At 33.6% G+C, this 15,391-nt stretch overlaps 2 protein-coding genes across 2 annotated transcripts; one reads left to right on the top strand and one right to left on the bottom strand.

Annotated features, from left to right (window-relative positions):
- Positions 1 to 476: 476 nt before the first annotated feature.
- On the top strand, positions 477 to 2,465 carry LOC120628835 (zinc finger HIT domain-containing protein 3). The gene is made up of 3 exons (XM_039897458.1): positions 477 to 722; positions 1,443 to 1,594; positions 2,267 to 2,465. Exons 1-3 carry the CDS (start codon positions 661 to 663, stop codon positions 2,443 to 2,445), a joined length of 393 nt encoding a protein of 130 aa, XP_039753392.1. The 5' UTR covers positions 477 to 660; the 3' UTR covers positions 2,446 to 2,465.
- A 938-nt stretch (positions 2,466 to 3,403) lies between these two features.
- Positions 3,404 to 15,135, bottom strand: LOC120628612. Its single transcript, XM_039897074.1, has 10 exons — positions 14,851 to 15,135; positions 14,361 to 14,570; positions 13,435 to 13,547; positions 12,270 to 12,372; positions 11,311 to 11,463; positions 10,622 to 10,739; positions 10,015 to 10,197; positions 8,861 to 8,948; positions 8,208 to 8,443; positions 3,404 to 7,839 (listed from the first exon to the last, which is right to left on the bottom strand). Exons 1-10 carry the CDS (start codon positions 14,931 to 14,933, stop codon positions 3,970 to 3,972), a joined length of 5,157 nt encoding a protein of 1,718 aa, XP_039753008.1. The 5' UTR covers positions 14,934 to 15,135; the 3' UTR covers positions 3,404 to 3,969.
- Between the last annotated feature and the right edge of the window lie 256 nt (positions 15,136 to 15,391).

The following is a 15,391-nucleotide window of genomic DNA, read 5'->3' as shown; positions in this document are numbered from 1 at the left end:
AGGAGAGTCATCTTATATGGGAGAAAAGTTGAAAAAGTGTCCAGTGTATGCGCTAAATAACAGTTCAAAAATCCTCCTCAATGGCGCTGGTGGATGCACAGGGTATGGTATGAATGTAGCAATCGTAGATGAATTGAAGTATGCCGAGTTAAAAAATTTAATGTCATTATCGACTAAAGTAGTTAATTATTGAGAATTTCAACAACTTACGTTGTACAAAATATTGTGGTAAATATAACCTTACTTCCTTGTATCTCCATACTTCCTTGTTTATTTTTCAAGCCTACTCTAACAATATTTATATTTGGCGCTTCTTTTAAGAGTGACCCTGATGCAAATGTGGCGCCATCCTAATTTAATTCATTTTGACGACACTTTTTCATATACACAGATGACTCTCCTTACCTCTACCCTCCATACCTACGGCGAAGAAAAAAACGAAAATTGTCATGTATCAAACGTCAATCCAACGACTAATGATTGAAGTGTCAAAACAAACTTCGCACATGTGCTAACTTTTTTGTGTTTTAAATTTTTTCAAATAGGTACCTAACAATAGAAATCTGAAAGGAAGTCATTAAATTAAATATAGTTTGTATTAGTTATCAATCAAAATATTTGTGAGAAAATAATTACCCTTCATACATCAATTTTTTAAAGATGAGCTGTGTGCAATGCAGTAATGAATCAAAATATAAATGCCCTACATGTAGAGAGCCCTAGTGAGTAATAAATTGCTTTTATAAAACTGCTTCTATAACAACAGATTGTGTTAATTACCATTAAGTATTTATACTATTGTTTATTTGTGTTGAGAAAATACTAAATCGTCATAAACTCTCAGCTTATAGTACATATATGTAAAGTTGAGATAATATATATTAAAAAGAAAAGTTTAGTGGTCATCGGACACAAAGCTTTTCAATAATATCCATGTCTAAACATTGGTCCACACGTTTGGTCCGAGAACTGACACTTATTTAGCCCAATGAGCAAGTCTAGAAATTCAAAGAGGTCATAGCAGCAGCTGTTAACCATTCCCATAAGTGACCACAGTTGGACTGCATAGTTATTTTGCTAATATTTCATAGGCTATTATTAATTCACAGGTTATTTTTGTTTGTAACTATTTTATTTATTTGAATCTTTACTATGCAATGGAGTATTAATGGTAAAATCTGCTTTATAATCTCAAAATATGATAGTCAATAATAATCTGGTAAGCTGTGTTGGTCGACCCCCGATAAGATGGACAGACAAGATCCAGCACATCTCAGGGAGCCATTAAAAACAAACAGCACAACCATGGAATTAGAACCTTCCTAAAAAAAACTGCTTAGCAGTGGTTGTTATTATGATGATGATAAATATCTCATATCCCACGTGTCTTGTCTGTAGAAAATTGCTAACTTAATGTTTTCTTAATGCAATTTCAACTATAGTTGCTCAGTTGCCTGCTGCAAACTTCACAAGGAGATGCTGTGCTCACCACCACCGCAACCACCAGCACCACAAGAACAGCCTCAGAATCATACTTTTGAGTTTGATTTTCCTACAGAAGACACTGTTACTACTGAAAAACTGAAACTGCTAGGTAATTATAATTGAATTGTAAATTTATTATGAAGTTTAGAGAGACTTTAAGAATTTGGTTATTTAGTTCCCTACAAAACACCTCACAGAGTCTAAGTAACACATGGTGCTTTTGATAAAGTAGACAACACTGTCAAGCTCAATCTTCTGCAAGATCAACTAATATAAATAAATCTGGCACTAATCCACATTTTTTGTAACAAATGAAACCACAATTTGCTACATCAAATGTTATCTCATAAATAGAGTTAATACTGTACTCTAATAAAAGTTGTTTCTATAAATGGAGCTTCAATATGTCTTGTTATTCAAAAATAAGTAGTCAAATCTGAAATTGCAACCTGATATAATACACAATGATCAATTTTTGTACTCTGCTTTACACCTTGTATCATCATCAACATCATCACTTCTACCAATTCATGTCTACTGCTGGACATAGGTCTTTTGTAGGGAGTTCCAATATCCACAAAATCTGCTGCTGGGGAACTAGTAGAGAGAAAATGTAGAAGCCTTATAATATGGAGTGTAACAAATTTCACTAGTTAATGAATTAATGTCATTGATAAGTTTATTATTTTATATTATTATAAGTATAGATCTTATGTTGTAAAAATGATAAAATTTTGATTACGTAAATGTTATCATTATTGATATAATTATATTGTTACAGAAGAGTCAAAAGAATTAAGAAAATGTTTAGAAAATCCACATGTAAGACAAATACTAGAAATATTAGACACAGCTCCTCATCCAGATGTTTTAATAAATGAATACATGCAAGAGCCAATTTTTACAGAATTTGTAGATGCCTGTTTGAGTGTTGTTCAATGTAAAAGTGATTATAGTTAAATAAAACATTTACAGATTTATTTCTTTCCTTCATTTTTCCTGTTAGGGATAAGTCAATTTTATTTAACCTTTTCCCTTAACCATTTATACGCGGCATCGTACCGGTATGCCATTTATCGCTTCCAAGCCATGGCCCAAGCCTCCCATCAGACCAGAGAAAATTCAGAAATTATAAATCCATATTAATGCCTTCACAATACAACCTGTAACTCCCAAATTTTAAGACTTTACCACTCAGCATTGCAAAGTAGGTCCTTAAAAACTATAATAACAGATAAAAGGCTATATTTTGTTCAATACAACATATTTGGAATAAAAAGAAATCGACATAATTCAGCAGTTGTAGTTACCCTCCATAAGTTGTAGGTTGCTTATAGAACTCAGAAAACGTGATCCTGTTCTGCTCAAACAAATAAGCTTTTCTTCAACTCAGCATGTAAGAGTGTAAAAGTTTGTACTAAGAGATTAAATCTCTAAATATTATACTGTCTCTTCATCAGCTTTATTACCGGCCTACTACAGAGCAAGGGGAACCTTCTCTATGACTGAGAAGGGTGTAGGCTGTAGTCCACCATGTTGGCTAAGTGTAGCTTGAAAGACTTCACACACCTTTGTGTATATGTGAGAACACTGTTTCTCAATAATATCTATCAATTTAATTGACAAGTAGGTGCTCCCTACTTTAGTTATTATAATACGCACTTTTAAAACTTCAAGTCGTATCTGTATGTAACTACTTAAAAAAATAAGTTCATCAAATTCATGACCATGAACAAATAAAATAAAACAAAATATTCAAAAATCAATTTACTTAGCATTTTATAACTTTGAAAACTGATCCCCGTTGAGTTTATAAATATTTTCCTCTTCATTACAATAATACAATAGGTCTAATGACTTTCGATAAATAACTTGTTTTTAAATCTAAAATGCGACAACTTAAAATAAAAAGAAAATGTCTAGAGGTTTTCTATGGCTGGTTTAATGTTTTGCGATGATAACATGAATAAACGTCTATACATCTTGAAATAATAATATTAATGGTACACAGGAAATTCACTTTATGTTTATGTATAACTGTTTTAAAAAATTTAAATTTCAACGTAGCACGCCCCTTGATATATATGTATGCAGTCCTTGGGATTCGCTAACATAGCAGCAGTAAGAATTTATAGCTCTGTAATGAGGGCATCAACAAAATTAAAATAATGCTGCCTTAAGCGATGGTAGTAAGTTTAGAATTACCTTATCGCCAATCATTTAATAAGACATTTATCTTGAAATTTCATGTTACTCAATCATTTATAAATTAACAATTTGTAATCATTCTGCTCAAACACTACTATATCCTACAGGGGAAAGCACTGATCCCCATCATGCGAATATTAACTTGGGTATCAGTGTCTTAATCAATCGATCCGAATTTGTATTAAGTGAATAAATTATATTATTTATTATAAAATTATATTTATTACATTGAAATAAATACATTCATAAAATATTATTACATTTTAGAACATGCTTTTACACATTAGAAAGTGCTGATCTGAGTAACTGCTCAAGTTCATCGGATTTCTTTTTTTCTTCATTTAGTTGATCTTCCAATTGAGATACAGCATCTTTATAAGTATCAAATGCAGATATATTAATATCTGCCATTTGTATACTTTGTTCCACATTTGAAGTGTCATTTTCTTCAAGCATTAAATATTCTTGCGAATCTTCATCTAACCTTCGCCGTTTAGCTTCTATGAAATAATCTAATTCATCTTCATATTCCAAAACTTTGTGTTTTGCTTTTGAATAAACTTCAATTTCAAACAACCAATGAATATTCCGATATTCATCTAGGACAGGTTTTTTGTACATCGCAAATCTGTTCTCAAAATTGTCTAAGCTATTAATTTTCGCATACACTATTACATTTAACAAATCTATGAGATCATAGTTATGGAAGTACTGACTAAATTGATCACTTGGTATACTTGTATCAACTAGTTCACTGGGTAAAATGGCAACAACTTTGCAAACCACCTCTTCGGGATCAGAAAACCAACCAATCTGATTGCAGTATTTACGTATCTGCTCTTGCATGTTACATATACTCTTGGGGAAAGCATTATTTGGATCTGGAAGTTTAAGCTTTTGCATTATATTAATAATGGCAATAGTATTGTCTGATTGTTTCACATTACTAGGAATAAATTCGTACGGTTTTGGGTATGGAGACATTTTATCTAAATATTGATCAAATTCTAATGGAAAAGAGGGATAGTTGAAAAGGTCTTCATCTGTTATCACTTGTGTTAACTTATCTACAGCTACATTGTAACAAGCAACGAGTTTATGTAAACTTTTAAGAACAGTTTCTGTTCTTTTATCCTTTTCACACTTTAGTTTGTACCATATTTCATTACCAAGATATCTCTGACAAATTGATTTTAAATGATCTATTTCAAGACTGGGTGTTTTTGGAGAATTTTTTGCGAGCCATTTTAAAGCGCTTTTCGTACAAGTATTAATCGAATTTGCTATATTTGTAAGTTCGACGGAAAAAAATTTATAATCTGAAATAGTACCATTATTTCTAAATAATGTTAACTTCTCATTAATATATTTTAGCTGCATCGGTTCATGAGATTCTGCTATAATTACTGCGATCGGAACTATTTGATATTGGTATTTATGTTTTAAAGTCTGCTCAATCACTTCTATGTAATTATTATCATTTTCAGTAGCATAAAATATTACACCATTTGTACCGTTTAATGCTTCATTGGCAATACTAAAATCTTCACTTTTGATTAAACTAACAGAAACAGCAAAGTCTATTAAATTATTCCATGATTGTTTTCCTACGTGGATAAGTGTGTTACTAATTTCATGATTTTTACTGTCACCCATTGCTTCCTTTATCCATTTTTCAATATGAATTTTCCTATAAAGCCATTTTGTACTAGATGTTACTAAAGTTACTTTCCAAAAAAAACACTTATCATATGGATGTTCAATTTGCTTCATGCGTTTTAAAAGAGGTGATCGTATTAAATCTACAATGTTGTACGGTTTTGGAGGAGGTATTGATTTCAATTCACCTACAAACCTGTACCCTCTATGAATAGCATTCATATTACTCAACGCCGCTTCTTCTGTTGCACGTCTCAGAAATTTGGCTTCTATTTGGTGATTATTATTTGTTAACCAAACCGGCGTATCCTCTAACAGAGTTCGTCTTTTACAGTTCCTAATAAATTGATTTCTCCAAATATGAAACCACTTTTGCGACATTTTCCTAGTTCGAAATATTTCAGCTTTTATTTCCGATACGCAGATTTCATTAGATAATTCGGTAAGTATATCTTCAGTGATTTCCTTAGCATAAGAAACCAATTTCATTAAGCGTTCAACCTCTTCATTTAAAATAACATGAATAGTTTCATCATTGACCTCTCTTACAAGTTCATCTATAAGTTCTAAAGATTCTTTTTCTACTCTTTCCTTAAATTGTCTTTCCTGCTCCTCTGCCTGCCGTTTTAATTCCATTATTTTTTCTTCCTCTATTTTTTTTCGTAATTCTTCTTGTCTCACCTGCTCTTCTTTTTTACGCTTTTCTTCGATTTTCCTTAGTTCTTCCAGCCTAAGCTCCTCTTGTTTTCGTTGTTCTTCTTCTTTTCTTTTCAATTCAAGAAGTTTTATTTCTTCCTGGCGCTGTCTTTCTTGTTCTTGGCGTTTTCGTTCTTCCTCCTCTAGGCGCTGTCTTTCTTCTTCTTGGCGTTTAATTTCTTCTTCTTGACGCTTCCTTTCTTCCTGTTGAAAATCTCGCTCAGCATTGCTTTGTAGGTAGTTATTATCGTTGTCACTATTGACAAATTCATAAACGTCGTCTTTTGATTGTACAGAATTAAAAATATTATCGGCCACTGTTGGTGCTTTATTTTTGGTTTGAAAAATTGTGTAATTGGTAACTAATGCAGGTTCATTCGCGCTTTTGAATAAGCTGCTTGGTGACATTACTGCAGTATCACCATTAGAGATATTTTTATTAATGTTCTCCGCCTTAAAAATAGATTGCGGATCTAAAAGAGTCTGTGTTTTTTCATTTGATCCAAAGATATTAGGCTGTAGTGATTCTTGTGGTTTTGCAAATAGATTAGCACTTTTTTCTACATTATGAGAGTTGCTGAATAAATTGGTTACTGCATTCGAAAATATGTTTTTATTAGCACCAGTTTGAGAAAATAAATTAGTGTTAGTGCTTGCAAAAATATTCTTGTTAATTACATTTCCTGTTTTGTTTTCCTGTGAATTAATATCGTTTTGCTGTCCAAATATAGACTTTACAACTGACGCATTTTGGAATACATTACTGGGTTCAGTAGTTTTAAATGCATCTTTGACATTGGTAAACATGTTGCCTCTTACATTTGCATTAGTAAAAACATTTTTACTATCTGTATTTATTTTTGGTTCAATAATAGATTTAGCTGCAAATACACTACCCATTAAGTCTTTTGCACGTACGTTTGCTTTAGTTTCCTGTGGTTTCGAAAAGGTGAATAAATTTTTGGAACTCTCCGGTAAGACTTTTTCAGGAGAATTAGTTATAACCTCTGTCGGGGCAACTGGTGTAGCTGGTTGGAATGAGAATAATTTGCTTACAGGTGTCTCAATCGTGGTTTTAGTAAATGTGTTAAATTCTTTTCTTTGCTTTGCTTCCGTTCTCACGATATTTTTGGCCGGTTCTGCCACTCTTTCTATATTCTCAAAGCTTCTTCCTTGTAATAATTTTTGCAATTCTAATTTTAATGCCTGCACATGTTTATTGCTGTCATTTAGGGTATTATAACCTAAATCTTCAGCAATTAATGCAGTTTCTTTTAATCTTCCGTCTGTATTGAAACTCGAATAAAGATCATGTCCCGCATAATTGTAAAGTGGAAGTTGACCACCCGAAATAACTTCGCCAACAGTACATTGTCGCTTAATTTCTATCAGATTTATAGCTCTAGAAAGAGGGTATGGATCACTATCTTCAATGAAGTGATTTCTGTTCAAAATAACAGTAAGCTCTGTATTAGTTTTCGAAAATCGCAAACCATAATGATTAACAAATGACTTCATGTTTTCGACTGATTCAAAAGCGAGGGTGTTCATTAGATCTTCTGCAGGATATCGGGAACCTCCTCTGGGTGCATATGCTTTCACAATCCTCGCTAACGCTCGTGCCCTCACGTCATTGAAATATCGCAGAAGAATACATGCTTGAAGATATGTAGCTTTTTCTTGAACGAGACGGAAGAATTTCACGTAATTGTTGTTATCAAGTGTTGTGTATATTTGAATGGCGAACATGATAGATTGAGATTTTTGGATGATCTGTGGTAATTGTTTAATCTGCAAATAAAAAATATCTGTATTAACAATTGTGTAACAAGTACAGAACCAATATAGGTTACATTTCACTTTACAATGACAATCTCAGTAAAGAAGCAAACGAAAAGGAAAGAGTGGAAAGCCAAAGGCAACATGGAACCGGACTCTGGAAGCGGAAATTATGGCTTTCAATTTATCTTGGACATCACTTAAGTTTGCAGCTTGGGATAAAACGAATGGAAAAAAAGTAGTCTTAGCGCTATACACCACCAGGTGTTGAAGGACTTAAAAAAGAAGAAGCATAACTTCTACTCCACTAATGGGGTACTAAAGCACAGTTACTGGCGTTTATGATAGGAAGACGGCGTGCGTACTATTTTAAAACTAACCTCCCACAAGAAGTTCGCGTCTCCGAGATTCAGGAGCGCGATGTACCCCCGGAACTCTGCCTCGTTGGGTTTACACTCGGGCCCAACATCTGCATACATGTGTTTGAGGGTTTGCAGACACTTGGTGAGATTGTCAGTGTTCAATTTTTGGTCAAACTGTGTATTTTCAAGGTCAGCGAGGCGAGCGGCGCAGTGCGCATGGAAACGAGCACAAATCTCAACCAGGCGTATGGATTCTGATAAACAAACAGTATTATTAACATTTTATTTACGTTCAACAGCACGCGCTCCGGAGGAACGCATGTTGTTGAACGATAAAATTTGTGTTATAAAAATCATATATTTCATAATATAATATTTTATAATTAGGATTATAAGGTCCATTTTTCTTTGATGTTAATACAATTGTGAGCGAATAAATGTAATATTAAAAACCGACCAAGTGCTAGTCAGACTGGCGTACGAATTGTTCCGTACCATAATCTAAAACAATCGCAAAAAGTCACATTTGTTGTATATTATAAATATTAATTTTAATTTAATTTAATTGGTTTTTTTTTAAGTCTATAACTTTATTTAATACTCTGTGAATGTTTCATGCATCTACCCGTTAAAAAAAAGGTAAATATACATAATATATATACATAACCAACCTGAACAACAAAGAGCCTGTTGAGTAATGTCTTTCCGAATTCCTCGAAATCGATCCCACATGAAATGGAACCAGTCTGCTAGCGTCACCTTGAGAATATCAAGAAATATAGTAGATCTATCTCTTCTATAATATCATTATCGGGCATATCTTTAACATGGTCGTTAACTATGGGCCTCATAAGAAGGCTTAGAGTCACTCAGCGGGCGATGGAGAGAGCTATGCTCGGAGTATCTCTACGCGATCGAATCAGAAATGTGGAGATTCGTAGAAGAACCAAAGTTACCGACATAGCTCAACGAGTCGCGAAGCTTAAGTGGCAATGGGCCGGGCACATAGTTCGGAGAAAGGATGGACGTTGGGGTCCCAAGGTGCTGGAATGGCAGCCCCGTACTGGTAAGCGCAGCGTTGGTCGACCCCCAACGAGGTGGAGAGACGACATTAAGCGCGTCGCAGGTAGCCGTTGGATCCAAGCGGCTCAGAATCGTGGAACTTGGAACTCCCTACAAAAGACCTATGTCCAGCAGTGGACGTCTATCGGTTGATGTGATGAACTTCTTTTAGCATTCATAAGCTTGAGATGTCGTTTTTGGGATTACAAATTAAAACACTTCCTGAAAGGCCCTTGACTGGTCGTAAGTAATTATTCAGGGAGATCATCTAACCTTTTAGTGGGTATGGCAGTTATATTAAACCCATAATATCCCTAATCGGCCTAGCGACATCGGTAACTAGCCACGGCCGAAACCTAGCGCTAAACCAGACCAGAGGAAATACAGAGATCCCAAATTACCACTGCCGGAAATAGAAACCGAGACCTCCCACTTCAAACCACAGCGCACAAAGATGTGTCAGGGAGTTCATCTAGTTCGAAGCTCCCTTATCGCTCATTCTCAACAGAATTTGCTCGGATTTACTTTTTATTGATTTAATTTTTCTATTTACTTCAATGGATTACAAATCATTGGTTTCTGTCAAGCATGTAAGTCGCAATGTTTAAGCGTAGCTCATAATTCAACAAAAATAAACTGTTATCAAATGAACCTAACTATAAAAGCAGGCAGCACAAGACCGTGGAATAAGGAAATCGATTCAAAATCCTATGTCCAGCAGTGGACGTCTGTCGATTGGTGCGATGATGATTTTGACATATACCTGCCGTGTAGTATCAGCTATCTCGTGCAGCAAATAAGCACTGGTGCGCATAAGAACGCTGGCCGGTCTTAACTCATAGCACATAGGTATCTCCTGGTCGGCAGAGCTTCTACTGTACTGTTTCACCGCACGCCAAGGCTCCAGCACGCCGTCAGAGTCAATGACTGTTTCTAGCGTCATAACCTGCAAATAATAGATCAATTCAAATATATCACTACCATCTGGGGGCTTTCAACAATCGCTTAAAGCTTATTTTAAAATGACAGTTTGTGTCCTAAACCTATTAGGTTATTTAAGTATATGCATACGAACAAATATCTATTAATGTACGTATCATATATGTGCAAATAAATATAAATTAATAATCTCGCTTACAAAAAATTAGCAATTTATAAACTGTTGTTTTGGAAATAGTTGGTGTATTATTTTATAACTCTTTTTAATTTACATCACACTAAACTACATAGTATTTTATAACTACCAAAACAATCCTTTTAAAAACTTGAAAGGTGCATGATATTGAAGAGTTCAATGGCTTTCGTAGTGTTTCGATGTCATTTATAAGGTCCGAGTAAAGTCCCAATTTTTAAGTAGTATCACTAAATACCTGATGTTCCGATAATCTATGTAGCAATTCTTTTTCCGGACACATATCTGGGCACGTTCCGATGGTAGCACCGCCTACTTTCACCCTGGAGCCTGCTCCTCCCCAGGCTCTTAGCACTCTAAAAACATTTGAAATGTAAATATAACGAGAAATATCGGTCGGACCGATATTTCCCTGACTTGACTTAACAAATATCATAATCCAGAACGCAAATTAATAAAAACATCGATAGCGCGGTTTATAAGTGCAATCCAAGAAGTTTTATCATTTCTAATTTTATAAAGCAAAAGAGTATGTTTCTTTGTTTGGTTTGGTTAAACGCGCTAATCTCAGAAACGACTGGTACAAATTGAAAAAGTATTTTTATGTTGGTCTATTTATTATAGATCAAAAGGAGCATCATTGAAATATGTTGCGAAATTGGAGAAACCGAAATATCCTTTTGAAAGCTTGAGCTGCCTTGAACTAGCACAAAAAAAGTATACGGAATTGTTGCCATTTAAAAGTTGTTCAATACGTCATTCATCATGATTAAAAAAAAACTAACAAACGTGAACAAAGTTGCGGGCACCAGCTGGCAAAAACGAAAAGTGTAATAATTTCAAAATGGTACAATACTCTTCTGTCAGTCTGTGGTACATTATAGCGTGAGCATGATTATAATGATTACAATATAATACAAGAATTACCTGTCCCTTGCATCCAGAGTTCTCCATTTCTCATCAGACGTTAAGGAGATCCTAGAGCGAAGTCTATGCAGTTCAATTGCTGCCTCTGAGGTAGTGAGACTGGTAGGAACTGTTATCACCGCTACAGGAGATTCAATACCACTGGCTGGTTGACTGAAAGCAAACATAATATTATCATCATCATCATCAACATATCAACCCATTAATGGCCCACTATAGGGCACGGGTCTCCTCCAACATTGGGAAGGGTTGAAGGCTGTAGTCTATAAAGCTAGCCCAGTGCGGATTGGTGGACTCAACACACCTTTGAGAACATTATGGGGAACTCTAAGGCACGCAGGTTTTCCCACAATTGCTTAAGCATATATTATTTGAGTATTAACATAGAGAGTTAGAGGTGCATGCTGGAATTCGCACTCGGCCGCCCGAAAGTTAAGACGAAGTCCTACCCACTGGGCTCTTAAACATATGTTTCGGTGTGGTGCGTAACGGTATATTGAGAACAAAAATGGGATATAAAAATATATAAGTATAAAAAATACTGAAATACAAAAAGGCACAGAGATGATTTGTGTTTAGTATAATATGATTATATCACATGATTCCTCAGGTAATTTTGAAACTACCAATGCATAAATGTATGTGATATTTTGTACATTTTCCAATTTTGTATTATATACAATATTTTGTAGTTTACTCTATATTGGAAGGCACCACTCTCTGTAACAAAGCATGACCTAGCCCAGAGGGACAGGAATAATTAAGTAGATTTAAATAATTTAGTAATAAGAATACTACAATAATACAACAACTGAATCAACCTGCATTGGAGATGCAGGGCAGGTCTATGCTCGGTATCCCACTCTCCTATAGCGAGGAGCAGACCAGAGCAGTGCCCAGCAGAGCTTATAATAAATAGAGTAAAGATGAGGATGACATAATTTACTATATATACTTACTACTTGGGTGGTTTAATTTTTTTTGGTGTTTCTATAATAGTCTTTTTTCTCACAGGCACTTTTAAGTCCAACGATTGTCTTCTTGGTACTGCAAGCTCCATTGCTGTAACAAAAAAAAAATAGTTAATAGCAGAAAAATCCCTATATGGAGTACTGGGTTGGTACACACTCACCAAGTGCTCAAGAGGGTACTTACCTTAGATATGAGATTCCTAATTATTTATAGATTTGGCCAATTTTAGTTTATAATATAGTAAATACTCGTAAGATAATTGTTATTGTTGTAGCTATGGATTTTTATCTTAATTAAATGTTATTATTATTATTATTATTAATAACTCGAAAAGCAATATCCATCTTCCAATTCCTGGTAGTGCCTTGGAGCTATATTGTTCTGTATTCAAGTGTCTTTTTTTTAAAACTAGGATACTTATTTACATTAAAAAATCAATATTTTGTAAAAGGTAACAAGGAATTTAGGATGAGGAAAGTATAAAAAATGAGACAAAATTGGTTACATTTACTACTTATTATTACTATGCAGGAATTGTGCTGTTATCACACAATTTCAACCCCAATGTACAGCTGTTTGAAATTAACACTAACATAAATATTGTGTTCAGATAAAGTTGTAGCATCACCTCAGAAACTTTTCTAGTACTATAGCATAGCTAGCATTGGACTAGACAAGCTTTTTTCCACAAGGAATGGATAAAAAGTTTATCTTCTCCCACATTTTTATCCGCTCTCCATGGGTTCTCCTTTTCTCGATTGCAGGGCTTTGGCAGATGGGCAAGTCAATTGTATCCCTAGTCACTGGATATCATTTTGATTTACTGCCTATGCAATGCACAGTTAGCATTGTATTAATAGCAGCAGTAAAACGGCATTTTAAAAGAAATACCTACATAAAAAAGTTTCAGGAAAGAAAACCTTGTCTAAATAGTAAATCTAATTCTGCCAAATCTAAGCCATTAGTTATTTCCAACATACAAAATATATATTTTCTGATATTAAGTTATAAAAAATATACTGTCACAGGTTCTCAACTCAAACCACTATACAAAGCAATGGAATATTTGATATTAAATTTATGAAAATGATTATAATCTTGGAGATTGTTGGAATCTTGCTAAAGAAATAAAAAATAAATATGTATACATACGTTTTTGCCGAGTGATTCTGTATGCTGGCGCTCCAACCATAGCTGATAGCTCTGCTTTTACATCTAGGTCTGGGAGCCAATCAGGGTCATCATCCCTTTTACTTTTTCTTCTTCTGAAAATTTATACCTTCATGTTATTTGTCAGTTAGTAGAAATTTGCCACAACCTACAGATATTCCATAAATTAAATTTGCACATTATAATATAGCATTCTTACAGTAACCTGTAAATTTTTATTGTTTATGAATACCAAAAGAAGTGATAGAGAATCGACATCTGAAAAGAGTTGGGAAACACTTATTTCAATATAAGTTTTTTATCATTTACATATTGTATGTGTATTATAATATACAGTTTACAAACAACATATATTGTAGGTATTTTAAAAAGGTTGTACATGTAATATCTTTCAAAGAGCTTTCTAACAATAAAAATACCTATTATACAAATTTTTGTTTTGAATATTGTAGTAAATCTGAATCTTATTTTTAAATACATATATAACCCTTAAACATTGTAAAGTGTTGCACAGTTATTAAATGTTACTATGCAACTCTCATTAGTAAGCTCCATACAATTATACCAGGCATTAAGTTACTTTACACCCTAATTTAGTTTCTAAGTTGTTTTTCTAATGTTTAGTTTTAGCATATAATAAAGAGTTTTATTATTTTATTAAGTGATGTTGCAGCATAAGGAAGAGTGTGCTTGCCTTGAGGCCTATTCTCTCTTTATCAGAAGTTACTCATATTGTTGATGGTGAGAAATATTGAATCCCAGATTGTAGCAGTACATATTATACACAAGGAAGCGAAATGCTATGTATTTGTGACATATATAATATATACAACAGTCACAAAATCTAGCAGTTTGATGATAAAAATCAAAACAGAAAATATTACCTAATAATTTTTTTTTATACTTACACTCTTGGCTTAGTACGTGTTACATCAAACATAAAGCCATCAAAAGCTCCAGCATTTAGCACAGCTCGTTCTGCTGAAGTTTGCTGATCATATTCAACAATACACATATGCTTCTTGGGCAATAAACGTATCCTCAACACTTTCCCAAACTTACTGAAGTGCTTCTCTGCAGCTTTGCTTTCAAATAACCCTTCTGGAACTTGCATGCAGCTGAGGAAACATAACATAATATAGTATATCGTTTGCATGACACAGCTCTATTTAGCAGCAAATGAAAGAAAAAAAAGTTTTAGAACAACATCAGAGTTTACGGCTATATCTTTACAAAGCCGTAGTCGTCAGTCGCTGTTAAACTAAAATAAATTGTTAAGTAATGTAACACGGAAACTACGATCAGAATGCGAATTGTTTGTTTTTAGAATTATAGTTAAAAATAACGCAATCGTAATTTCTTAGCTCAATCCAACATCCAAGTATGATAAGTTCTTACGTTATTGAAGTTTTGTTGTTAAAAGACTTGTCCAGAAGTGGACTGCGAAGTTTTTTCACAGGACTTGGAGGTTCTTCGTCCATACTCCCAAGATTATTATAACCTCAAAATAATAATGTTTTTAAACGCAATTACAGTTATATTTTAGTAATCATCAAACAAGTCACATTCACATGAACCTAAACACTATTTGAGTTCAAACACAATACAAATTTCAAAGTAACGAATTTATAATATTAATCATAATCATAATTCAATTTTCTTCAAATTTCGTAAATACAAGCAAAGAATCAAACTTATCAAAGATATTACAGATGAGAAAATAAAGAACACAGATAAAGACGAAGCTGACAAGCAAAGAAAATGTTTTTTTAATTTTTTTATTATAATTTGTCTATGTTCGGCTCGAGCCTCTAGTCTTTCGCAACTCTTAAATATTAGATCCAAACATAAAAAAATTGGTGTTTTATAAGGGAGAAACAAAAAGGTTTTTAAAAATATAATATATTCATTTAATGGAAATATGTACAATTAGAACTAA

The sequence above is a fragment of the Pararge aegeria genome, chromosome 13, assembly GCF_905163445.1.
Source record: "Pararge aegeria chromosome 13, ilParAegt1.1, whole genome shotgun sequence".
Taxonomy (NCBI): Eukaryota; Metazoa; Arthropoda; class Insecta; order Lepidoptera; family Nymphalidae; genus Pararge; species Pararge aegeria.
The sequence above is the reverse complement of the archived record's forward strand: the minus strand, read 5'-3'. Positions and strand labels throughout refer to the sequence as shown.

Coding starts and splice junctions, on each gene's coding strand:
- LOC120628835 (XM_039897458.1), top strand. CDS start 661: ATGAGCTGTGTGCAATGCAGTAATGAATCAAAATATAAATGCCCTACA. Junction 723..1,442: donor CCTACATGTAGAGAGCCCTA/GTGAGTAATAAA, acceptor TTTCAACTATAG/TTGCTCAGTTGCCTGCTGCA. Junction 1,595..2,266: donor TGAAAAACTGAAACTGCTAG/GTAATTATAATT, acceptor ATATTGTTACAG/AAGAGTCAAAAGAATTAAGA.
- LOC120628612 (XM_039897074.1), bottom strand. CDS start 14,933: ATGGACGAAGAACCTCCAAGTCCTGTGAAAAAACTTCGCAGTCCACTT. Junction 13,548..14,360: donor ACACGTACTAAGCCAAGAGT/GTAAGTATAAAA, acceptor ATAAATTTTCAG/AAGAAGAAAAAGTAAAAGGG. Junction 11,464..12,269: donor AAAATTAAACCACCCAAGTA/GTAAGTATATAT, acceptor GTTTGCTTTCAG/TCAACCAGCCAGTGGTATTG.